At 41.0% G+C, this 23324-nt stretch overlaps 1 protein-coding gene across 1 annotated transcript in view; it reads right to left on the reverse strand.

Moving 5' to 3' along the window:
* Positions 1-6287: 6287 nt before the first annotated feature.
* The window catches only part of LONP2 (lon peptidase 2, peroxisomal), a 95860-nt gene continuing 78823 nt past the window's right edge, over positions 6288-23324 (reverse strand). The window contains exons 12-15 of the mRNA XM_079906587.1: positions 19212-19354; positions 10757-10964; positions 10160-10350; positions 6288-6734 (exon numbers count right to left, since the gene is read on the reverse strand). Of these exons, the coding sequence (XP_079762713.1) occupies positions 6513-6734; positions 10160-10350; positions 10757-10964; positions 19212-19354 (764 nt within the window). The 3' untranslated portion in view covers positions 6288-6512. The remainder of the gene's footprint in view (positions 6735-10159; positions 10351-10756; positions 10965-19211; positions 19355-23324) is intronic.

Raw genomic sequence — 23324 nt, forward strand, 5'->3', positions numbered from 1 at the left:
GGGGCTACATGCCTATGCTAGCTGTAACTCTCACTAATCAGCTGTGTGATCTTGGGTTCCAGTTTACTAGTGTAAACTGAAATGAGGTTAATTATGGTAGCTACATCCAAGGGGTTAAATGGGATGGATACAAGCTACCTAGGACCGTGCTCTGTACCCCAACATGTTAGCTGCTATTAGTATACCTGTAACTAGCACCATATAGTTAACTGATGTGAGTTAGCCTGAAGCACCTAGCAAGATTCTGAAATTGCCTTCTGATTGGCCATAGATCATTTTATTTTGTTGGTTTTTATGGGTACCTTAAACATAGGAAGTCAGTTAAAAATAATTTGGACTTCCCCTTAACCCCCCCCCCACCACTGCCCCAATTCTGGATAACAAAATTTACTTCTGTTAAGCATTTTCAGGAAAGAAGGTTGTGTAGGGGCCCTGGTGGTGCAGTGGTTGAGAGTCTGCCTGCTGATGCAGGGGACACGGGTTCGTGCCCCGGTCTGGGAAGATCCCACATGCCGCAGAGCGGCTGGGCCCATGAGCCATGGCCACTGAGCCTGCACTTCTGGAGCCTGTGCTCCACAACGGGAGAGGCCACAACTGAGAGGCCCGCGTACGGCAAAAAAAAAAAAAAAAAAAAGGTGGTTGTGTAGTTTCTTTCCTACATAGGCATTATTTTTTGAATTGGTTATAACTTGTGCTTGTGTGTAGCCATTTTTGTGGCGAAAGGGAACAGGGCAACCACCAATGTATATCCAGGTCTATTCCTATTAGCATGTGTGTTTAGAAAAGCAGTTTTTCCTCCTTATTTAGTATATTGAATATTTTTGTGGAGTTATATCATTTGTATTTAAAATATTTTAAAATGTTTCTTTGATTATAAAACATTTCTTTGATATATGTGTTCAATATATAGACTTTGGCACACACAGTAGAGTCTGTAGTCTTATCCGTTCAGACGACTACAAACATTTTTGTTTTTCTAGTTCTTTGTGTATTTCCATGTGTTTACACACATTTATTTTGAAATCATGTAATTTGGGATTGTGTAACTATGTAACTCCCTCGCACCCCTACACATAACATGATCATCTAAGCATTTAATAATCTTGGAAAAACATCATTTGGGGTAATTTTTGTGAAGATTGACTGTAGTTTTAGCCAGGTCCCCAGTGTTGGATATTTGCTTTGCCCAGTTTTTCCAGGTAAATTTTTTCGGCTAATTATAAATAGCCTGTGAACATTTCTATGTTATCTGGTTATATTCTTGGGGGTTTTTATTTTCTTTAAAGGTCTTGATACTTTTTTCATTGCTTTCTGGAGAGGTTTCAGTGGAAACTTATGGTAGCAGTGTGAAGGATTTTGCCTTTCATTGTAACCTCATGTTTTGCCAATTTATGCTTAAGATAGTAAATTTTGTGTGTTTGATAGGTAATAAGGTTGATATTTTAATATTTGTTAACTATATTTATTTGTCTTCATATTTTTGGCCTATAGGGATGATGTGACCTAGAGCCGTATTTCTTGGTCCATTTGAGATTTATGAGATCTAACTCTTGTTCTTAAATCATCTATATTTATAATCAATATTCTACTTTTTCCTATTGATGCCCCCACCCCTTCTGGTGTCTTGATGTTTTCTTTCAGGGGATTATATAGGGTAGGGGTAGGGGATATTTTTTGTTCTTTTACATTCTTAAACTTGAATTCATCCTGTTGAACTGAATCATGAACCAGTTTAATATGCTAACGATTGTTGGGGAATTTTTTCTTTTGCTTTGAGTGATTTTTATTATAATATGTATAACTTTCTAATTTAAAAGGCCCACAATTTTACAAACTTTAAACTTAAGCGAAGCAAATGGCTATAGATGTTTTTGGCTCACCAAAAAATCTTAGTCATGTTCCCTGCTCGCCCCCCCAAGCTCAAGAGCTCTATATGCAGGAACATCTGCAATGATTCTACTAATGGAATTTTATTTCACTCAGGTTCCTGAGTGGAAAAATTGGTAAGTAACCCAAACTGAAAAGCAAAACACTGCATCAGACTTAAACATACCTGGGGGCCAGGCCAGGCTGTGACTGGTGCATTAGACTAGAGTAAGATTAGAACACACAGGGGGAATTGAGTGTATGACCTACCAACTAGTACTGTAGTCATTTATGTAAGTTAAATAAGAAAGGTACAGATGGAACGTTTTGAAAATCTATAGATTGAATGCACTGCTAGAACCTTAAGTCATTCCCTTCCCCACCTACCTATTGTGCATATTCCAAACATAAGGATGATTTGGTGGCTTACTGCGTATGATCTTAAGCAAGTTGAGTCATTTACCAAAAGAAACTCACATTTTCCTAAAAACAGCATCATCCACCAAATTCAAGCATCTCCTAAAATGTAAAGTGTGGGCTGTAGGTTCTAACTGCCTGGGTTTGAATTCTGACCCTTTACCTACTAACTTTGACTTAACTTTGCTCGAAGTTCCTTCTCTGTAAAGGGTGTAGTTGTGTCTACCTCATAAGGGAATGAGGATGGCTAAGTGTGCTGTAAAGTGCTTATCCTTATGCCTGGCACTATAGCCTCATTGCTTGCCGAACCATTTTCCTTAACTTTATACAGCCTTAAGAATTTTCTTTGAAAATAATTTATTTTTCTTAGGCCTTTCTAAATTCTGAAAAGTAGAAACAATGGTTTGAAGGAATACTTGGTTTTATAATAAAGTCACATTTTGACAAGCTTGCACTGTCACGTCAAGATTAGGATTTAGCCTAAAGGGTTTTAGTTCCTATTGCCTAGAAATGTACTGACAATATGTCAGAGCTGAACTTAATTAAAAAATTTTTAATATGAAAGATTTTTTATGAGGTCCAAGAATGTTAAATACATTCTTTAGCTCATTGATAGTACCTACCATACCTAATATGTTCCAAATAAGTGAATTTTCATAGCAAATAAAGCTTTTCCTACATTAAAAAAGAAACTTGATACAGCTGTTTAAAGACTTTTCAATAGCCATTCAGTGCACTTGCCTATTGTTTCCCTTCAGATCCTTTTAGCATTTCCTTCCTGTTCTGGTGCTTTAAAAATTTTTTTAGTAACTAATTTTCATTGCAGTATCCACTAAATGTTATTAAAACAAAAAAGCATAGCATTGGATCATAAATCATCAAACTGGATAATGACTGTACTTTTGTAGTCTTGACTTTTTAAGCTGCTGGATAAAGTTTTCATGAAGATGGGCACTCAAATACAGCGCATTTTAGCCAAAATAATGTGAGCTTGAACATGTTACACTTAATTAAAAAAACAAAAGTTCTTGATGTTTACATCTAATAAATAGTCCCAGACAAAATAAACTTTGGATTTGGAAGAATTGGCAAAATTAACATTCTTTGTGGCTTAGTGTCAAGTCCCCTTAATTATAGGAAGGTTTTTCTCATTTCAGTGGTCAATAAAAGGAAAATGCAAAGTCAGCCCACTCTGCCCTCAGCAGCTGGTTACCTCACAACATGGTAGACTTTGGTAAGGTTTAAATGTGGACCGGTCACCGAGTGCCGGGAGCTCCTCTTGGTAGACATGACTAGTCACTGTGTTCAGATGATGGGAATCAGAAACCTCTGCATTTCAAGCAGCCTCTGCAACTCAGATGGCACTGGAAATGGAAATGAATTTGCAACCCCGCTCTTCTTATGAAGAGGATCTGTGCTATGACCAGAATGCAAATCTTGACTGATGTCCCGGGAAGAAAAGGAGAGAAGGAAATTTTGTGTGTTTCACTCAGCACATAAATTTTACCTCCCCTTATTTAGAAAAATTCAGGTATGTTTAGTACACTTTAAATCCACTCATTTAGTCAGGAGACCTTAACAATGGTCCAAGATTTGTAGGCTGATGTTAAATAGGGTCACTCAACTCCGATGGCATCTTCCACTGTATACAGGTGATTAACAGCAGTAAATCTCTGACATGGTTTACAGTAAGGTTCAAACAGAAGGGGCAGAGCCAAGTGAAAACCACTGAAGGGGCAGAGCTAAGTAAACGTGTGCCTCAAGCAGTGTAAAATTTCTTGATTACCAAGGCACTTAAAGCTTTTCATAGTTTTAATACTTGAAGAGTTTTAAAAGCCCACATTAAAAGTGTGGAGAGCACTGGTTAAATACACAGATTCCCAAGCCCTCACCTATAGGCCTGCTGAATTGGAATTTTCAGTTAGTTAGCAGTTCCAAAAAACCTAGCTGACTGATAGATGAGGGGTCTTTGGGAAACACTTTTACAAACAGTGCTAGAAAAAGATACTCAACCATTAGTCATCAGGGAAATGTAAGTCAAAACCTTTAGGATGGCCATTATCAATAATGAAAATAAGTGTTGGCAAGAATGTGGAGAAATTGGAACCTTTGTGTATTGCTGGTGGGAATGTCAAATGGTGTAGCTGTGTGGTGGGAAACATGGGTGGTTCCTCAAGTGTATTTCCAAAAGAATGAAAAACAGACTCAAAGAGATAGTTGTACGCTCATGTTCACAGCACAACAGCCTAGAGGTAGAAACAACAGATAAATGAGTATGTGGCATGTGCAGCAGTGGAATATTACTCAGTCTTAAAGAAAGGAAATTCTGATACATGCTGCAACATGGATAAATGATGACATGCTAAGTGAAACATGCCAGACACAGAAGGGCAGATATTCCACTTACATAAGGTACTTAGAATAGGCAAATTCATAGAGACAAGGTAAAATAGTGGCTACCAGGGTCTGGGGGATGGAGGAATGGGGAGTTACTTTTTATTGGATACAGAGTTTCAGTTTAAGATGATGAAAAGGTTTTGGATATAGCTAGTGGTGATGGTGGTACATTAGTGTTATTAACGACCCTGAATTACACACTTCTAAGTTAAAGTGGTAAATTATTTTGCCACAAACTTAAAAAAACCAAAAAACAATGCTAGAGAAATGAAGGTCATACTGCTAATTTCATATATGTATGGGTTTTCTCAGTCAGCTCCTTTAGTAAGGAAAGGCATGCTCAAAGCCAGAGGGCCCAGAAGATGCCCTACTACTGTTCACAGACCAGTACAAAACTGCATACTCAGGACTCTTGAGGAAGAATACAGATAACTCCCACTCTTCAAATGTGTGCTATGTTGCCACTGCTGGGTGGGACACGGCAGAGCAAGGTGGGTATGGATTAACTCCCTCTGGTTGCTGAAAACAAATTAACATCATAGTTTCTTCTACCTTGTAAGACAATCGTGCAGAAATGATAAAATCACAGTAGTGATAAGATAGTCAATGAAATGTTTTCCAAGCTCCCGGTGCTTGCTCTCTCCCACTGGCCACGGCCCTAGGTCTGCACTTGTCCTCCCAGAACACATTCAGATTTTTACCACCAGGTCTGAGCACAGTATTAGGGTAATTTGTATATCTCATTCTTATCCAAGAAATTCCGAAGTATCTTTACATATCTGTTGTTATATTTTGTAATATAAGATTCTGAAGTCCATTACTGGCTGGAATAATGATTAGAAATTGTTCCGTGTTATTTTATGTTGCATTCTAACTGTATCTTCACAGTAACACTGATGAGTACAATTATTTGCACTTTAAAGGTAAGGAAAACTAAGATACAGAAAGTTCAAATGGTAGTAAATAGAAGAGCGTAACTTCATAGTTATCCATATCCTGGACTGAGTCACAGGAGAAGAGAGGCATGGAGAAAGGCTACCAGAACTGGGGATTGGCACAGGCAAACAAGCAACACAAGGGGAGGTGGCAGGAATCAGGATACCAAGTGTAGGGACCATCCCAGGATGGATGGCTGCCTCCCTCTGGGGACTGGACTTTTTTCTAAGATGACAGGCATTCAGGGCCAGTAGGTTTCTGTCATGTAGGCCAACACATGCCACTCTGCTGCTTCCCTCAGCAAAGGAAGGGTAGGATGTGTAGACCTCATCACAGAGTTTGCTTCACTTGAATATTTTCCGTAAAGACTAATAGTTGGCTATTATTTTCACCTTTGCCCAGTTCCCCTTCTGATTGCTTTCAGGGGCCAATAAAATCTACAGGTGAATCTGCTAAGGTAATGGTCTATACCAATGGTTCCTGACCTTGACTACACATCAGAATCATCTGGGTGGCTTAGTAAAGCAGATTGGGTCCCACCCCCAGAGTCTGATTCAGAAGGTCTGCTGGTGGGTTTTGAGAATTTACATGTCTAATAAGTTCTCAGGTAATACAGATGCTTCTGTTTGGAACCACAGGAGAACCACTGTTCCATAACTTTCCAGGGACAGTAATGAGCCCATTCAAGACAAGAATTCAATTCCGATTTAATCAATTTATTAAATTAACATTTCTGTAATAAACACTAGCCACCACTTGAGTCAGGTTTGTTACTGCTGAGATTAGACTCGCAAATTAGGGACATTTTGCTTACTCCTGCTGGTGTGAATAAAATCATCCTGTCAGTACCTCTCGGCACTTTATAACTTAAAATTCTAAGAAGCTGAGATGTGGGCTTACAGTTTGCTATTTAAGAGGCCAGGTCTGGTGCTGACAGTAAAGCCACCATCAAAAGCTGCGTTAAGAACTTCATCCAGGCAGGTTGCTGTGACAAAAGTCAAATCCTGCCGGACATTGCCTGGGATTTCTTCAAGGTCTTTCTCATTCCTCTGAGGAATAATGACACGCTTCAGTCCCGCTCTGTGTGCTGCCAGCACTTTGTCTTTAATTCCACCTACCTGTAAGGAGAGAGGAACGTTATTAAGGTTTATGATCATCCTCAGGCTGTGGAAGAAACCCTGACCCACCTTTCTTTCACGCTATTTTAAAACATCCAAATCATCTTCCATTTTGCTAGAGCATGAGCTAGGAAAGCCACTAAAAAGGTTAACAGTAAATTCTTTACATTTCAATTAGTATTATATTAAATCCTTTTAATGGAAGATTCTAAATTTTTGACAGGTATGAGCACCTCTTCTGTCCGTGATTCTCTTTTATATTGTCAAGGTTAACATTTATATTCCTTTCTGTACTCACAACAATCTTGTTTATAGGCTGATTCTGAAAAAGCATTACATTATTTTGACCATAAATACCATTCCTACAGAGCTTAGTTGCATGCCAGGATTATTTTCTTCTGTACAGGTTTAAAGCAATGACCTCTGTGCCGTGTGATGAAGAAAACATCTAGGCTCTTGTGGTGGTTTTAAAATATGTCTGAAATGGTCCCTTCAGAAGGTGGAGTCTAATTCCCCTCCCTTGAATGTGTGCCAGGCTTAGCGATTTACTTGTAAGAGTGCGGTGGAAGTGATGCTGTGTGACTTTCAAGGTTAAGTCACAAAAATAAGAGCTTCTGCCTGGATCTCTCTTGGATCTCTTGCCCTGCAGGTAGCTCAGGTAGCCCAGGTGTCTGAGGTCACCCCAGCAGTCCGGCCAACCAGGACCAATCTGCAGTCACGTGAGTGAACCACAACAGAAGCAGATGCCCTGCCCCAGTCAGCCTTCAGATGACTGACTGCATCCAGGCTGGTATATGACTACATGATGAGAGACCCTGGGCCACAAGAGCCCAGCTAAGCCTCTCTTGAGTTCCTGCCCCACAGAAACTAAGAATAATAACTGCCGTTTTGGGGTGGTGTGTATGAGTAATAGATAACAGACACAAGTCTCAGTCACACCACCCGGAACACGTGACCCCTGAAGACAGCCCTCAGAAGCCTGCTCCCACCTGTGGCACCAGACTGGCTGGGCTCTAGGCCTTTCTGCACAGCGGCCATCCTACCACACTGTCACTCTCTTGCCAGGCTTTTCCTTTATGCTGCTGAACTACACTTTCAATGTAACTTCTTCAGAAAGAGTGTGAGATAAACGGATTCCCTGCACGTATGGAAATGTCTATCTTGCATTCACATTTGGTTGACGGTAAGGCTGTGTATACAAGACGATTTAAACCCATTTTCCCTCAGAGTCTTGAAGGTGCTGTGTATCTAGGGTCACGGATGAGAAAGCTTTTTCCTCCGTGATCTGAAAAGTCATGAGGATGCAATCCTTTTTCCTAGTTGGTACAGGCCCTTTCAATCTGAACATAGCCTTAAATTCTAGGAAATGCTCCATTATTTCCTTGACAATTTGTTCTCTTCCATTTTCTCTGTTTAGTTAGATGTTGGATTTGTCAGACTGTTTTTTCTATTATTTTTTTCTGAATAGTTCGTCGACCAATTCCTAAAACCGTTCTTTTAAATTCAAGAGCTTTGTCTTATCCTCTGTTCTTGAATTATGTTTTCTCCAGACTTAGCAGGTCTTTCTCTTAAATGCTGCTTTTCTCCATGTCTCCCATAATAGTTTAAAACTGAAGGCTTACTCAGAGCTGCTGTGGCTTCGCCTCTGCTGGGGGTAGGGAAGCCTTTTCCTGCGTGCAATTTGCACTGAGTGCAGGGGACCTAGTGGAAGAACCATTTGTTCTATGGAGATTTCAACGAATCCCCTGGTTTTCATTTCCCACCCCCTTCCTTTTCTAATGGTCTGAACCTTCTGGCTCTGAGCCAGTGCTTTTCAACAGATTCCTGCTGGGAAGACTGTCTCTACCTCCAATTCTGTTACATCAGCTGGGGACACTTCTATCTTCTAGAAGTTGGCTGAACTATCAGCTGATGGCTCCCCACTCATTTTTTTTTTAACATCTTTATTGGAGTGTAATTGCTTTACAATGGTGTGTCCCCCCTCATTTTTTTAAAAAATATTTTTCATTTATTTATTTTTGGCTGCGTTGGGTCTTCGTTGCTGTGCGCGGGCTTTGTCTAGTTGCAGCGAGCGGGGGCTGCTCTTCGTTGCGGTGCGCAGGCTTCTCATTGCAGTGGCTTCTCTTGTTGTGGAGCACGGGCTGTAGGTGTGCGGGCTTCAGTAGTTGTGGCATGCAGGCTCAGTAGTTGTGGCTCGCGGGCTCTAGAGCACAGGCTCAGTAGTTGTGGTGCACAGGCTTAGTTGCTCTGCGGCATGTGGGATCTTCCTAGACCAGGACTCAAACCCGTGTCCCCGTGCGTTGGCAGGCGGATTCCTAACCACTGCGCCACAGGGGAAGTCCTTCCCCCCTCATTTTTGACTGTTATAATTTATTCCCTTTATTCCTTGCTTAGCTTACCATTTTGAACTAGGAAACTAAAGTTTATGGTCAGTAAAGCACTTGCTCATTTCCTTTTAGCAGTACAGCTAGTATCAACCACTACTGTCACTAGAAATGCAGTAGTTCTGGGGTAAGGTAAAGAAAAGAGATCGACATTCCTATTGAGTATAGATATACAGTTATATCATAGTAAATAAGGTTTAGAATATGACTTTCTGGTTGAATTAAATTTAAAAAATCAGGGAACTGAGAGCATTTTTTGTGATCCTAATTGGTGATTCTATGACCTACTTTCACCATTACCTCATAAAATAAAGGCATTCTCATAATAAAGAACATTCCTTTTTTTCTCATTTTGCTATTGAACCCACCAAAACTTTATTGTAGTCTGGTACTGCTAACTAATGACTTAAACCTCTAAATGATCTCTCAAGTTCTATGCATTTTTCAGTGTTTTTATAAGTAGTTATGATATAGGCTGGAGCCCTAAAGCCTCATATGTACAGAACTTTTTCAAAATTTAGCAATTAGGCATCGTTAGTCTTTACTACAATTTCCATTTTATACTACTTCTTTTCTATATATTTTTTTTATCAATCTATCAATTACAGTAATCTAAGTTATCTATAGGCAGATAGGAGGTCTCACAGGAATTCCAAAAGGTGAGAATTGGGCTTAAAGTTTAAAAATAGCTACCATCCTATTTTACACACATGCCATATATTTAACAATTCATTAACTAGAATAAAGCCTCAAATCTTCACCTGAACAGCTGATATTTCTGGTGACCAGACTGATATTTTTTACTGTAAGCAAGTCTTCTTTTTTAGTAGAAGGGAAAACATGGGGAAAATTGTCAGTTTTTCCTTTATTTGATCAAAATTTAAAAATCTGAATTACAGATATAAAAATTTAATATGTTTAAAACTAAGCTATTCATAGGAAGAAGGCAAACCACTATTAATTTAGATTTTAAAATACTATTAATAAAAATTTTAAATTAAAAAATTTAAAAACCATATAAATAGGTTTCTTCATACATACTGGAAGAACAAGACCTCGCAGTGTGATTTCACCAGTCATGGCTACATCTGAACACACCAGCCGCCCACTAAAAAGTGAGGCAAGACAGGTTGCTATGGTAACTCCAGCAGATGGTCCATCTTTTGTGACAGCTCCAGCTGGGAAGTGCAGATGGATGTCTGTGTTCTCAAGAAGATCAAAACTTCCAGAAGCTTTAAAAAAGGAAAAAAGGATTTTGATGTAGAAAAATTAAACCTGTTTTTTCTCCGAAAAAAGAAAATCAAACAGATAAAAATGAATGTTTCGGGTAAACAGATCCTTCAAAATATTAACGGGCAGTATAAGTAAAGTGGGGGTCTGGAAGAACAGCTTCATTCTATTCCAAGTAGCAGTAAAAACAAAACAAACCCTTGGAGTCAGTTTCCAGCTCAGGTTCCAGTCAAACAGTCCTCAACTGGGAACTAGAATTTCCACGGGAATTCAAAAGCAAAGGTCTGTGCTTTAAGGGGTAACTGGATCTGTCTCTGAACTGTGGGATGCCTCCTGGGTCAGGATCCCAAGGCTCTCCTTTGCTGCAGCTGCACCCCCCGCCCCTACTCCCTGGGGTGGGTCGCTCACCATTGGTCAGATGGTATTTCTTGGCGTTGCTGCGGAGCCAGCTGATAGCCAGGTGGGCAGACTCCTTCATGACGTCCCCCAACTGGCCGGTCAGAGTTAACTGGCCTTCGCCATCCATCCGACTCGCCTCCACGAACATGATTTCCCCACCTAAGGGAGTCCAAGCCAAACCGATCGCCACTCCTGGTTGACTCAGACGCTCAGACACCTTGAGAGAAAGAAGGAAAATGATCGGTAAGGCCGAAAAGAGCCGAATTCTTTTCAGGCTGACCTAATCACAAGCGCTGGCTCTTCCTCAGAGGGCTTAAGCTTAAGCTGCACCTCAAAGTACTTACTACTGCACATGACTTGGAGTCACATAGGGCTTTTTTGCCAAGACAGACTTTGGCATTTATCAGAAACAATTTTACCTTAAAGTATGTGTGAGCGACTTTTGATACTTAAGCACCACACCTAGTTACACATGCCCTAATTTTCAGGAACAAACGCAATCGTTTTATCTATCTCAATGCTTTTATTAGGCTGCATATTTAAAAACACTACAGCACCGAACTTCATTTTAGGCAATCATGAATTTGCTTCTGGAAGTAGAAACGCTCTTTTCAACGTACTTTTGAGAAGTGTTAGCTCCAGAGGCCAAGGTATATATTAAAACCCCTGGATCTTACTTCCCTGCCACTCATCTTTATTGCCGCAGAGACACTGTAAAATGCTACTTCACTATGTCCTGGATCCTTTCTGTGTGCTCGGAGGCCCACTGTGCTGCCTCACTTCCATATTAAACTGATTGTGTCACTCACTGGTGATTACAAGCCAAATAGGTTAACACATCCAGGTTATGAAAACATATCAAACGTAACAGCTGAAAAACAGTTATGTTAACTTTTATCGCACATTCTGAGCCTCCAAATTTCTTATCGTAATAGAAGTTATCCATGTTAGAGGAACTGGGCACAATATGTCAACCCAGCACTAATGCAATCATGAGATTTTTCCACCAAGAGGTAACTTTCTCACTACAGAGCAGTAGAGTCTATAGCCTGAGTTTCTGGTTAAAGGGCTGTGTGGCTGATGCTTACTTTTCCAAGGGGCTTAGATGCTGAAAATCCTGATTTTAAATGGATGTGTGATATCCATTGAAGCTACTGGGCACTTATTTTTAGTAGTAAACATAAAAGCCTATTTTAAAGTTGGTTTTATATTTAAAATTTTAATTTTATATTTAATGATGTTAGAGACTGGGAAGGCCAGGTTGCATCGCTGGCTGAGCTGACACTGTGCACCACGGATTTCACCTTCCCTCAGCTTTGCATCTGCCCTGTTTTGTATCTATTTGAGGAAAAAGACACAAAAGATCAATATGCAAAAGATCAGTACTATTTAAGGAAAACACAGAAACAACTATTTATAAAAGTGTTCACAAGGCTTGTTCTTGCTAATATAAAATCAATTCTCTATACCTGAACGACATCTACTTTGGGTGGGAACTTGTCAGGGGTTCCTGTTTTTACTGCATGGCTCTTTTCTAGGACTGACTGAACCAGTCCTAAAGAATTATCCTCAATATACTGAATCCTGTGCTAATTTAACAGAAAAAGCCATATAGCACAACTTCATTAGCTATAATGAGAACAATCCCTTTTAACAGCTAAATCCTCAAAACTCATTTTGTCAGAATAATACCAAACATGTCCCCAAAGAATCAGAAGTAGGATTCATGTTGATTACCACATTGCTTCAAAAAACCAAGCCAGTTTCCAACACTCTCCATCTGCCAGTGCTCTGGGTAAAAGTAACTGGTCCATTGTTCATTGAAAGGACAGGGGGTAGATAAGTAAACGTGACCAAACCAAAACCATCCAGGCTCGTAACCACTTTATTCTAACTTGACGGTAAGTGCTGAAATATTAACCTGAAGATGGGACCAGTGACAAATCTGTGTAACTCAACAACAAAATACACGGGTGGGAGAACTGAGGGCAGGAGTTACTATCAAACCTAGAGTCTCATGATGAGGCTAATAGCAGTTATCTAAGAAGTAACGAATCTGTAATTCTTAGACTTGGAGTCATATTCTTCAAAGCCATGTGTTCTGAAATTGTAACAATTCTCTTAACAACCAAGCATCCAGTTTCTATGTATTTTTCCCTCGGAAATAATGAGTGCAAGTAAATATGAGTTTAAAAGATAAGATATATGCTCTTTCTTGCTCCCGCATGCAGTTTCCCAGCCATCTTAAACCCTTTACACAGAACAATTTGTATTTTATAGACTTCCCTAACAAGTGATTCAATACAATAATTTCAAAACTATGTGTATCTACTGGTACTTTTCTACCAGTTTCTAATTCCATTACTGGTTTGTGGAATCATCAATTGTATTAGCCAAGACAGGCCTAGGCTTGATGCTTAGAACGTTTTTCCCTCTAAATGTCAAAGTGGAGCAGGAGTTTCTCAAGTTCACTTCTGTCATTCAATTTCCCTTGAAACTGGTGCTTCAAGTTTCCTTTGTCTGTTAACTAAATCTTGTTCAAAGAAATGGTCATTTTCTTCTGTAATAATTCTATCAATCATGTAAATATGTAGACTGAGGAAGTGTTTAAAATATTTAATGAAAAACCTAATTAATAACAGGATATGTCTTATAAAGTATGACTGCATTCTGAACACTTCAATGATAGCAGTGCTTAAGGAGCATTTGAGCATCTAATCATTGCCTATTTCACACTGTTCTTTCCTCTCGATTAACTTAAAATAGTGATATTTAGTGATATTTGACTGAAATAGTAAATACGTACACTCTTTGTGACCCTTCCAAACCTAGATGAACACTTACAGTTTTAATACCTTGTTGCTTACTGCTGCAGCCATCAGAGGGACTAAGAGTTTTACCTTCATCCAATGGTGCTTTACTGGCACCGGGAGCCTGGCCCCATCATGGATCACAGGGATGTCAAGTGAAAACCTCAGAGCGGTGACAGACTACCTACCTAACCGCATCAGATAAGGGGCCGCTTACCCCCCAGCACGGGGAGTGCAACAAGACCATCTAGTCAGTGCCTGTATCTACAGAGAGCCCTGCAGAGGCAAGGGTCCATGTCTGCGGAGTTGGGACAGGTGTCACAGGAGAGACTGAGTGGTCTTAAAATCTGCTGGGCAGAAAAAGGCCAGGAAGCCTTTTCACAGCAGAGAGGCCAGCAGGTGCCAAGGACTCAAGACAGGAATAATATTGTGGGCCTTCTCGCCAGGGGCAGGCACAGTGCCTCGCAAAACCTGAGCTGTCAGATGGCTGCGGTATGTGTGCAGGTTCGTGCCTCAGTAACGCTTACACCACACGTTGGTTTGTTTTCTATAGCTTGCACAGCATTTTTTATGCTCCCGCCAGGGTTGCCACCACGGCGGCTCTCCATCTGCCAACTTCTTTAAAGTCTCTGTAGGAATATTTGATTTTTCCAGTTGTGAACGTGTTTGCTTTGGAGGAGTGCCGCGGTCAGCCACCGTCACCTCTGGAAGCTGCGCGACACGGCCCCGGTCTGGCGCAGCACCGGCGCCGCTGAGAGCCAGCTGCTTGCAGGCCCTTCCAGTAAGGCCTTTCCTTGGTACAACTCGCTGGTGGTGGGCCAGGCTGAGTGCAGCATCGCTGCTGTCCTAACAGGGGCGTGGGGCACAGCAGGTCTGAATGGAGAGGGACGAAGAAGGAATTTACTACCATGACTCTTCGGGCATTTCGTTAGTGTTTATACACTTTGCTCATTTCTAGCACCTGCTTTTATCTGTCTGCAAGGCAAGCACACTGATGGAATCTCCTGAAATTCACCGGTGGATGCATTCTATTCAGGACGTTTTTTAAAACCTGCATGTCTAGTCTCTTCTTCCCTTTATTACTATTTTTTCTAAGGGCAGTGACCTTCGCATAAGAACTTTTTGTCCACCACTGAGGCTTTCATACAAACTATGAATAGTGTCAGGAATACTCAGATGACACATTCTCAGGATTAGCAGACGACAAAACAGACGCTCGTGGCTTGGATGACTGGTTTTCTGAGGCTGAAAATCAAATTTATCCTGGAAAGACTAGAGTTTATGTGTTTGTCTGATTGTGTTACCACATTTGTAGTCTATGAGATTGATTGTTACCCCCAGAGATATACAGGAACTCTACATGTTGGGTTTTTTTTTGGGGGGGTGTCAACTGCAGGATTGTATTATATTTATATAATGTATCTAATTATGTATATATATCTAATATGCAGATAATATATATGTGTGTGTGTATATATGTATCTCATAATGTGGAGGCTTCTCCTGGCTTCACTAGGATGAAAATGAAAATTATAAGATTCTCATCTCCCCCCAAAGAGGTTCATGTAATCAGTAAAAGTAACTGCAACCAAGTTTACCATTATTAATGGCAATCTCATAACTGACCAGATCAAATGAGACTCAATAGCTGCGTCCTTCCTAAGCCCTCCATGCCGGGACCCGGGCCTGCCTCTGAGGAGGTGTTCTGAGAAGCAGTCAGGGAGAATGAAGTCTCGGCTGCCCCAGACACCGGCACCTACCCCACCCTCTCCCACTCTCTCTCTCATAATGCAAGGAGATCTGTTATTTTTTAAAAGTGGGTGTTTAACTGATCTTGCTTCTTTAGGAAACTTTATTGTATTTGAAAAGGTGACTTATGATACTATTCCTAAATATGAAATCTAGACAAAGTTTCAGGAACTCATTTTTCAACCTGTTGAGAGAATTCTAAACGGATATAACACCAGTAAAAGTGTGCCTTCTTATCTTTCTTCCTGTTAGTTTGCTAGGTCAGTAACATTTTTGGTACTAATGTATTTTTGCAGACTCATCTTCAATGAAAATAAAGCACAGTAAGGGGTGGTATAGGTTATTAAAGCAAATATAAAATTAGGGTTATAATAAAAATAATAGGGACTTTTACTTTTGTGACTGGGCATAGGTCTATTTGTTTTAAGGGTGTATGGTGGCTGCAGGAACCAGTATTTGTTTTTTAGCATGTACCGGGCACTATGGTGGGTGCCTTATATACATTCACTCACCAAATTCTAAAAACTATCTAAACCCTATATATAATCCCCCATGCATCGGATGACGCCAGCACGGCCGAGGAGGCGGGGTTCATCACGCTGAGTGGCGTGCCTCTTCCTCCTAACCCCTGCTTATGGCAGCCGGCTTCCCATCTTCATTCTCTGCTCACTGCCTTCTATAGTCAAACCCACTCTCTCCTTCCTGACCACCCTGAGTCCCTCCATCACCCTGGGTTTCTTCAGGGAGTACCTGAGACCCGTGCAAGCTGGCTTCTCTGTCTCTAAGCACACCCTTAACTCCAAAACCACGCTTCTCACCCTCACCCAGCCACCCTTTTCCCGGTCCTTATTGCCAACAGAAGCCATACGACCTTTGAAATCTGAATTTACCACCCCCTTCCCTGACCGCCACTTTTTCATCCTTCTAGCTCACTTGTACTCAAGACCATCAACTCTACCTCCTTCACATTATACACCAGCTCTGTCCCAGCTTTACTGCTCTCCTTGTGCACGAATACTCCTCTGTTCCAGCGTTATCATCTTTTCCGTGTAATTACTCAACACTCTCAGCCCCCTTTCTCCATCATACCCGCCACAGGGGACCCTCATCACAGACCAGCTCTTCCTTCATACCAGGGACCCCACCGTGCCGCACTACCCCAAAGACTCTGCTCCTGTGGTACCACCTCTCTCTCCAGCAACCTCAGTCTGTCTCTCTCTACTGCACTATTCTGACCAGCAAACAGGCTGCCATTTGTAACCACTCTCCCTTTGACCTCCATCCTCCCTTCTAGCCACCTCACTTCTCTGCAGTCGTTCACAGCCAAGCTTCTGAAAGAGCTGCCTACAAACTACTTCTACTTCCCCACCTTCCACTCCCTCTTCAACACACTCCCATCACTCCTTGTGAACCCACTCTGTCAAGGTCACCTACAACCTCCATGCTGTAGAATCCGGTACACAGACAGCAAACACATCTGCATGTTCCCCCTTCTTGAGACAGTCTCTGCCTTTGTTTTCATGGCGGCACAACATCCTTGTTTTGCTCTTACCTGACTGCCTGTTTCTTCTTAGTTTCTCTCTGTCTGTTTTGAGGGCTCCTCTTCCCCACGTGACCCTAACTGTTCAGGGCCTGCTCCTAGGCTCCCTGCTCTTTACTCCGTATCCTTTTCCTTTGGTGATCTCAACATTCCCAGGACTTTAAAAATCCTCTGTTTTCTAACAACTCTATAATTTATATCTCCCATTCCAAAACAGAGTACTATAGTTGGTAAGAATGAAATCTGAGGTAGAGCAGGTATGCCTTTTTGTTAAACTGCTGTACTTCAAGCAATTCTCTTTTAGCAGGAAAGGGCAGGAATTAGCTTGGCTGCAGGGTATTATAGGAGAGTGGAAAGAATACCGGACTTGAGTTGGCTGATCTGAGTTTAAAGATTGGCCTCACTAATTGCAACTTATGTGAATTTGCATGATTCATTTAATTTCCTTAAGCTCTTTCCCTGTGTGTAAAATGGACGACCCCTGGCACAGTGATGGACCTTGTGGACAACAAAGAAATGTTCCATAAATCTTAATTTCATGGATGCAAAAAGCTGTGGTTATATAATTTGGGGCTGATGGTCATTAGACCACTAAAGGTAGAGAAAGAAACCCCTGGCTCCAGGGTAAAGTCTCTCAACTGTGGAAAATGTGAACAAAATGTTCCAAACTCCCAGATACCAGACCTTCTATTCTAAGATGCTATTTATAGAAGGGAAAATGGCTACTGGATTCATACTGGTCAAAGTGTTCATATGTAATAGCTCAGATGCTACAAAGAAAATAAAATAGTTTTTGCAGTGATATCAAACAGAGCTATTAAGCAGTGTTTATAAAATTTCTCTTTTCTGTCCTTGGGCTCTTTCCCTGCCAAAGCTCCAAGAATGTCAGCAATGCTTCCAAACCTAACAGGAGCAGTCATGGCCGGGAGTGAAGGGTCTATGCAACAGAAACACGCATCCATCTTTTGTTTTTATCAACTGCCCTGGTGTAAATTCCCAAAGAATGGCTGGCATGTACTGTTCTGGAAAGCCAAGAGAAAAGAGCCCGCCGGACATGCAGGAGCAGAACCTGTTTCTACCGTCACTCACAGAATCACTGGGTTCACTCGGAACAGGAAAGCAGCTTTGGCCTGCGTTCTCAACCAAAACAAGTTTTGCTCCACTTCTTTCAACACTTCAAAATTTAAATCCATCCACAGTATCTTAAGAATTCAAATAACCAAAATAATGTTTCTGATTCTATCGTTCAGGACCAGGTTTACTGCCAACAGTAAACGCGTTCTATTCTTGTAGCTGAGAGCTTTGCAGAATTAAATGACTAGCTCAGAGTTTAGGAAAATAAACAAGATGGGTTTGGGGGCTACTTCTCTTCTTCTTAGTTTTAAGACTTGAGGAAAATCATGTTTACTGGTAGTGATTTCAAATGCTGGATAGAGAGATTATCTTCTGCATAATTCACCAGATATTATCTTCTGAAAACCTTTTTTCCTTTACACAGTCAAGGTGATAGTAAAGCTTCTGAAGAAAGATGCTAATAAGTTCAGTAGTAAAATACATACTCTTTCTAGTAAATGCCCCGGGAAAGCTCATATAAGCATCCTATAAAATATATCACAATACCTCAGCAGTCACAGCTTCCCTTGGTGATCTCAACATTCCCAGGACTTTAAAAATCCTCTATTTTCTAACAACCCTATAATTTATATCTCCCATTCCAAAACAGAGTACTATAGTTGGTAAGAATAGACCAACACCTATTTCTATCCAGCTCCCTTGACTCGGTCCTGCTCCCAAGGCCTTTATGGCTCCGCGTTCCGCTATGAGGGAGAATTACGGGAGAGAGATGGAAATAGGGCTGGGCTTGCATGTCGGTTTAACTCGAAAGGCACTAGTAATAACAATGAAAGAACAAATCCTGAAAGATGCCATCTGGTCTGCACTAGAGCAGCATGAAGCTAAAGCCAGGCTCATGTCTTCAGGTATTCTGTACTGGGTTGTTTCCCTCCCTCCTCCAAGTCTTTGATAGCACAAAGAAATACTTAATTAAAGCACATACAATAGGAATATATAGTTTCTAAGGAGGAAAGTCAGAGAAAGTCAGAGACACTGTTCTTAAAATGAAACTGGATGCAAAGAACAAGATCAGACTGGGTTTCCAAAAGAGGATCTGGCCAGGGTCTCTGGTGCTCTGCAAAAGCCACATTATCACATTAAGCACCCAAATTTAATACCATAGAGAACACAAGTTTCCAATCTTAAGACAAAATTCAGCCTCCCCAAATACCCAAGTCTACTTCTCCCCCAATCTATTAGGGAACCAACAGAGTAAACTGGTGGGTATCAACAAAGGAACTAGAATGATCACCTCCATTTCATACATCGGGGGCCCAAGGATATCTTTCAGAGCGTGGAAGTCAATCAAAATTGGCATTTCAGGTGGTAGGGCCAAGTCGGTAGTGTCATTGATAGATTCGGGTTTTGTATCTTCTACAATGTGTTCTCTGTAACCTAAGAGAGAAAATTTTATTTAAGAATTCTCAGAGATTTGCAGGTATGAAAATTCATTAGCAGTAAATATCAAACAGAAGCTCAGTGGACTTCCAACCGTTCAGTCACCTTTATACCTTTATTAAGGCACAAAAATTCACCTTGTGTACCTGTGGTACGCAACAGAAGAATTAGTCTTTCAAGAGCCCCCGAGGGGTGACACAATGCATTGCCCTGTTCATTTACTTTCACTTGTTTGTCCTCCATCTTCCCCCATTAAAGTGTAAGCCCCAGGAGGGCAGCAACCTTGCCTGTCTTCTTTTCAACCATTATATTAAGCCAAGAGCAATGCCCGGCACTGTTCAACTGATGGCCTTTAGAGGCCAGATACTCAAGTGTCAGATGCAATAGATTACCTTGTACAATTCTCTGTGGAATCAACACAACTCAAACTGTTCAATTCCCTCCTCAGAGGAGTTGCATCAGGTGTCCCATTTCCTGACAGCCAACGTGAACTTGGAAATGACAGAACCCCTAGAAGCAATGCCTCTTGTGTAAACATATAGCTCAACTCCAAGGTTATTATTTTCCAATAAAAACGAATATAATTGTCATCACCAGGGTAAGATAATATGAAGCCTGGCTTGAAATCCCTATAATAATGGACTATTTTCTTTACCTGCCTAAGAGCCCTGGCTGCTGACATCTTGTCGAAGGACTGACTCATTCTGGTTGAGATCAGACAACCAGGGAGCAGGAACCAACTGCCCTAGGACCACCGTTTCTACTGGTCTTTGTAATTCCAATCTGAGTAAAGAAAAATGTTACTTCAGTCTATAGCCAGAAACCTAAAATAAGCAGAGGTTTAAAAATGTAAGAAAGGGCTTCCCTGATGGCTGAGTGGTTGAGAGTACGCCTGCCGATGCAGGGGACGCGGGTTCATGCCCCGGTCCGGGAAGATCCCACATGCCGCGGAGCGGCTGGGCCCGTGAGCCATGGCCGCTGAGCCTGCGCGTCCAGAGCCTGTGCTCCGCAATGGGAGAGGCCACAACAGTGAGAGGCCCGCGTACCGCAAAATAAATAAATAAATGTAGGAAATATCTGGCTCTATTCATCTTCATTCCCTGCTTTCCTTTTCTTTTTGTTTTACCATAATTCTTCTAGTTCTTGTACTACCTCACAAAGTGCTTTAAAATATTTTTCTTTTATTGCTTTCTTTCCATACACCCTTCCTTCTGGAAATGATTACTGTATATATTAATATACAACACATAATAATTACAAAGTCACCTAAACATTGTATATCCATCTATATTTATTCTAGCTTTGCTATGATTCTTCTATTCTGATATCATGAAGTTAAAGGAATTGCTTTTCACTAACTCCTTTCTTTTCCAAAGTGATTACTGAATATGTTAAATCATATTAGACCTTAATTTTAGATTCCAACGATAACTGGACACATCCTGGGGTGTCCCCAAATGATCCCCGTGTCTCACGGCCTTGCTGTGACCTTCAGGGAAAGGGCTCTCTTGGCCTACTCTCTTGCTGGGCCTTACAGGGCTCCTCTTCAAGACTGAATCACAAGTGAAAACAGACAACAGTTCAGACTTTTTGCCACTTGCTGGCTATTTGACTTTATGCAAAACATTAAACCTCTCACTACCTATCTCTGCAGGATTCTTGTGAGAATTAAAGAGAAAACCCTTTGCAGACTGCAAAGTGTAATACACACACTGTATCCTAAGTGTGGGTCTTGAGTTATACATAATCTCATAGTCATACCTCTGTAATGTCACTTGATCTTTCAAAGTTTGGCTCAACCAGATTCTAGGAAGTCTTCCCTGATCTCTGCAACTTCTTACAGCACTTACTTATCTGTTTCACTAAACTGAGCAATTCCTGGGTTACTCAGTCTGCAGCAATGTCAGTGACCAACGGCGGGGAGGCACTTAAACCATCAGTTTAGCTACACGTAGATCTCAGAGCGGAACAGAAAGTGACATTGCTTAATTAAAATTAATGCACAGAGAAAAAGCGCACTACTGTCTACGGTTACCGTACACTAAAAATGAAGGGCTCTGAAACTCTAGCCAATGCATAGAAGAGGCTGTGACTTTCTTTAGCCTGTTGTGTTTTGTGACGGGCTTTTCTGAGATCTAATTACTGTTGCCAGCCTGGAATTCACTATCACAGGAGGAAGTAAAGCTGGATGGGTGAGAGCCAATCCACAATTATGTAACCACTGTTTTGGGATATCCCATCCCTTTCCAAGTGGAGGAGTGAATTCAGTGCTTTGAGTACTGAGGGGCTGGGGGTGTGGAGAGCTACTTCTAATGCATCTAGACCTTACAATGCAAAAGATGGCCATTCACTCCAGGCTCTAGGCACAGCAGCTGGGTGATGAAAACTGCAATAAACTTAGAACTAATCTGTGCTTCAAAATGTTCCATCGTGGAGCACAAGCCTAGAGAACTAAAGCTCATGTCAAGAAAATGGTGCCAGCTAATCAGGAAAGACAGGCTGGCACTGGATTTTAAGAACCATCCACTGCACCTTGGGTAACACAAAGCGAGAGCAAGAGAATGCTGGATTTTCAGAGAATACACGCTCTGATTCCTCATTAAACATCATCTCGCCAACATGCCATTCAAGGAATGAGGCCCAGGTTAGAGCTGAACCCTGAGGCCTCGCACAAGCTTTCAGTACTCAGCTCTAGTGCCACGTTCTCCGTAGTCAGAAGGGATTGGCACCAAGAGAAGATAGTGGCAGAATCTCTGGGCCTCATTACGGGCCTTGCCCCAGATCATAACATTCACGCCAGGTGGACTTTTTAAGGCAAGGCAAACAAAAACAATTAAAAAAAGTTCAACCTCCCTATAGGACATGGACCCTGTCCCACAAATCCTTCCTGTTGGAACTGTACAGTTAACATTCTTCTTCTATGCCCTTATCTTGGGCTAAAACAGTGGTTCTTAACAAATGGGTAATAGTCACATGAAAAAATGATTATTTCACTAAGAAGCAAAGAAGTTTAAATTATAAAAACAAGATACATTTTCTGGTTACAAAATTAAAGTAACCAGTAAAGAAGTTTTAAGAAATGACAAAGTACAATGGAAAAGAGAGTGGAGAGATCTTCTCAAATACTATTGCTTATGAAAATATAAATTGATTCAATCTTTCTGGAAAGCCATTTGTCAACATACTGAAAGCCTCCTAAACAGTCATAATCTCACACCCAGTGATTCTATTGGGTTGGCCAAAAAGTTCCTTCGGCTTTTAAGTAAAAATAAAAGACACATTTTTCATTTTCACCAAGAATTTTATTAAACGACGTATTCACCATTTTGTTCCACTACCTTCTGCCATTTTTCAGGCAACATCATAATTCCATCTTCCCAAAACATTTTATCTTTTTGAGCAAAGAACTGTTCCAGGTGCCTTTTACAGTCTTCCAGGGAACTGAAGTTTTTTCCATTACGAGGATTTTGTACAGACTGAAATAAATGGAAATCCGAAGGTGTTATGTCTGGTGAATATGGTGGATGAATCAGAACTTCCCAGCCAAGCAGTAACAGTTTTTGCCTGGTCATGAAAGAAACATGTGGTCTTGCGTTATCCTGATGGAAGATTATGCATTTTCTGTTGACTAAGTCCAGACACTTTTCTTCAAGTGCTGCTTTCAGTTGGTCTAACTGGGAGCAGTACTTGTTGGAATTAATCTTTTGGTTTTCTGGAAGGAGCTCATAATAGAGGACTCCCTTCCAATCCCACCATATACACAGCATCACCTTCTTTGAAGACCAGTCTTGGTGTGGTTGGTGGTGGCTCATTTCATTTGCCCCACGATCTCTTCCGTTCCACATTATTGTACAGTATCCACTTTTCATCACCCATCACAATTTGTTTTAAAAATGGAACTTTTCATTACGTTTAAGTAGAGAATCGCATGAGGAAATACGGTCGAGAAGGTTTTTTTCGCTTAACT

Source organism: Stenella coeruleoalba (genome assembly GCF_951394435.1).
Source record: "Stenella coeruleoalba genome assembly, chromosome: 20".
NCBI classification, from domain to species: domain Eukaryota; kingdom Metazoa; phylum Chordata; class Mammalia; order Artiodactyla; family Delphinidae; genus Stenella; species Stenella coeruleoalba.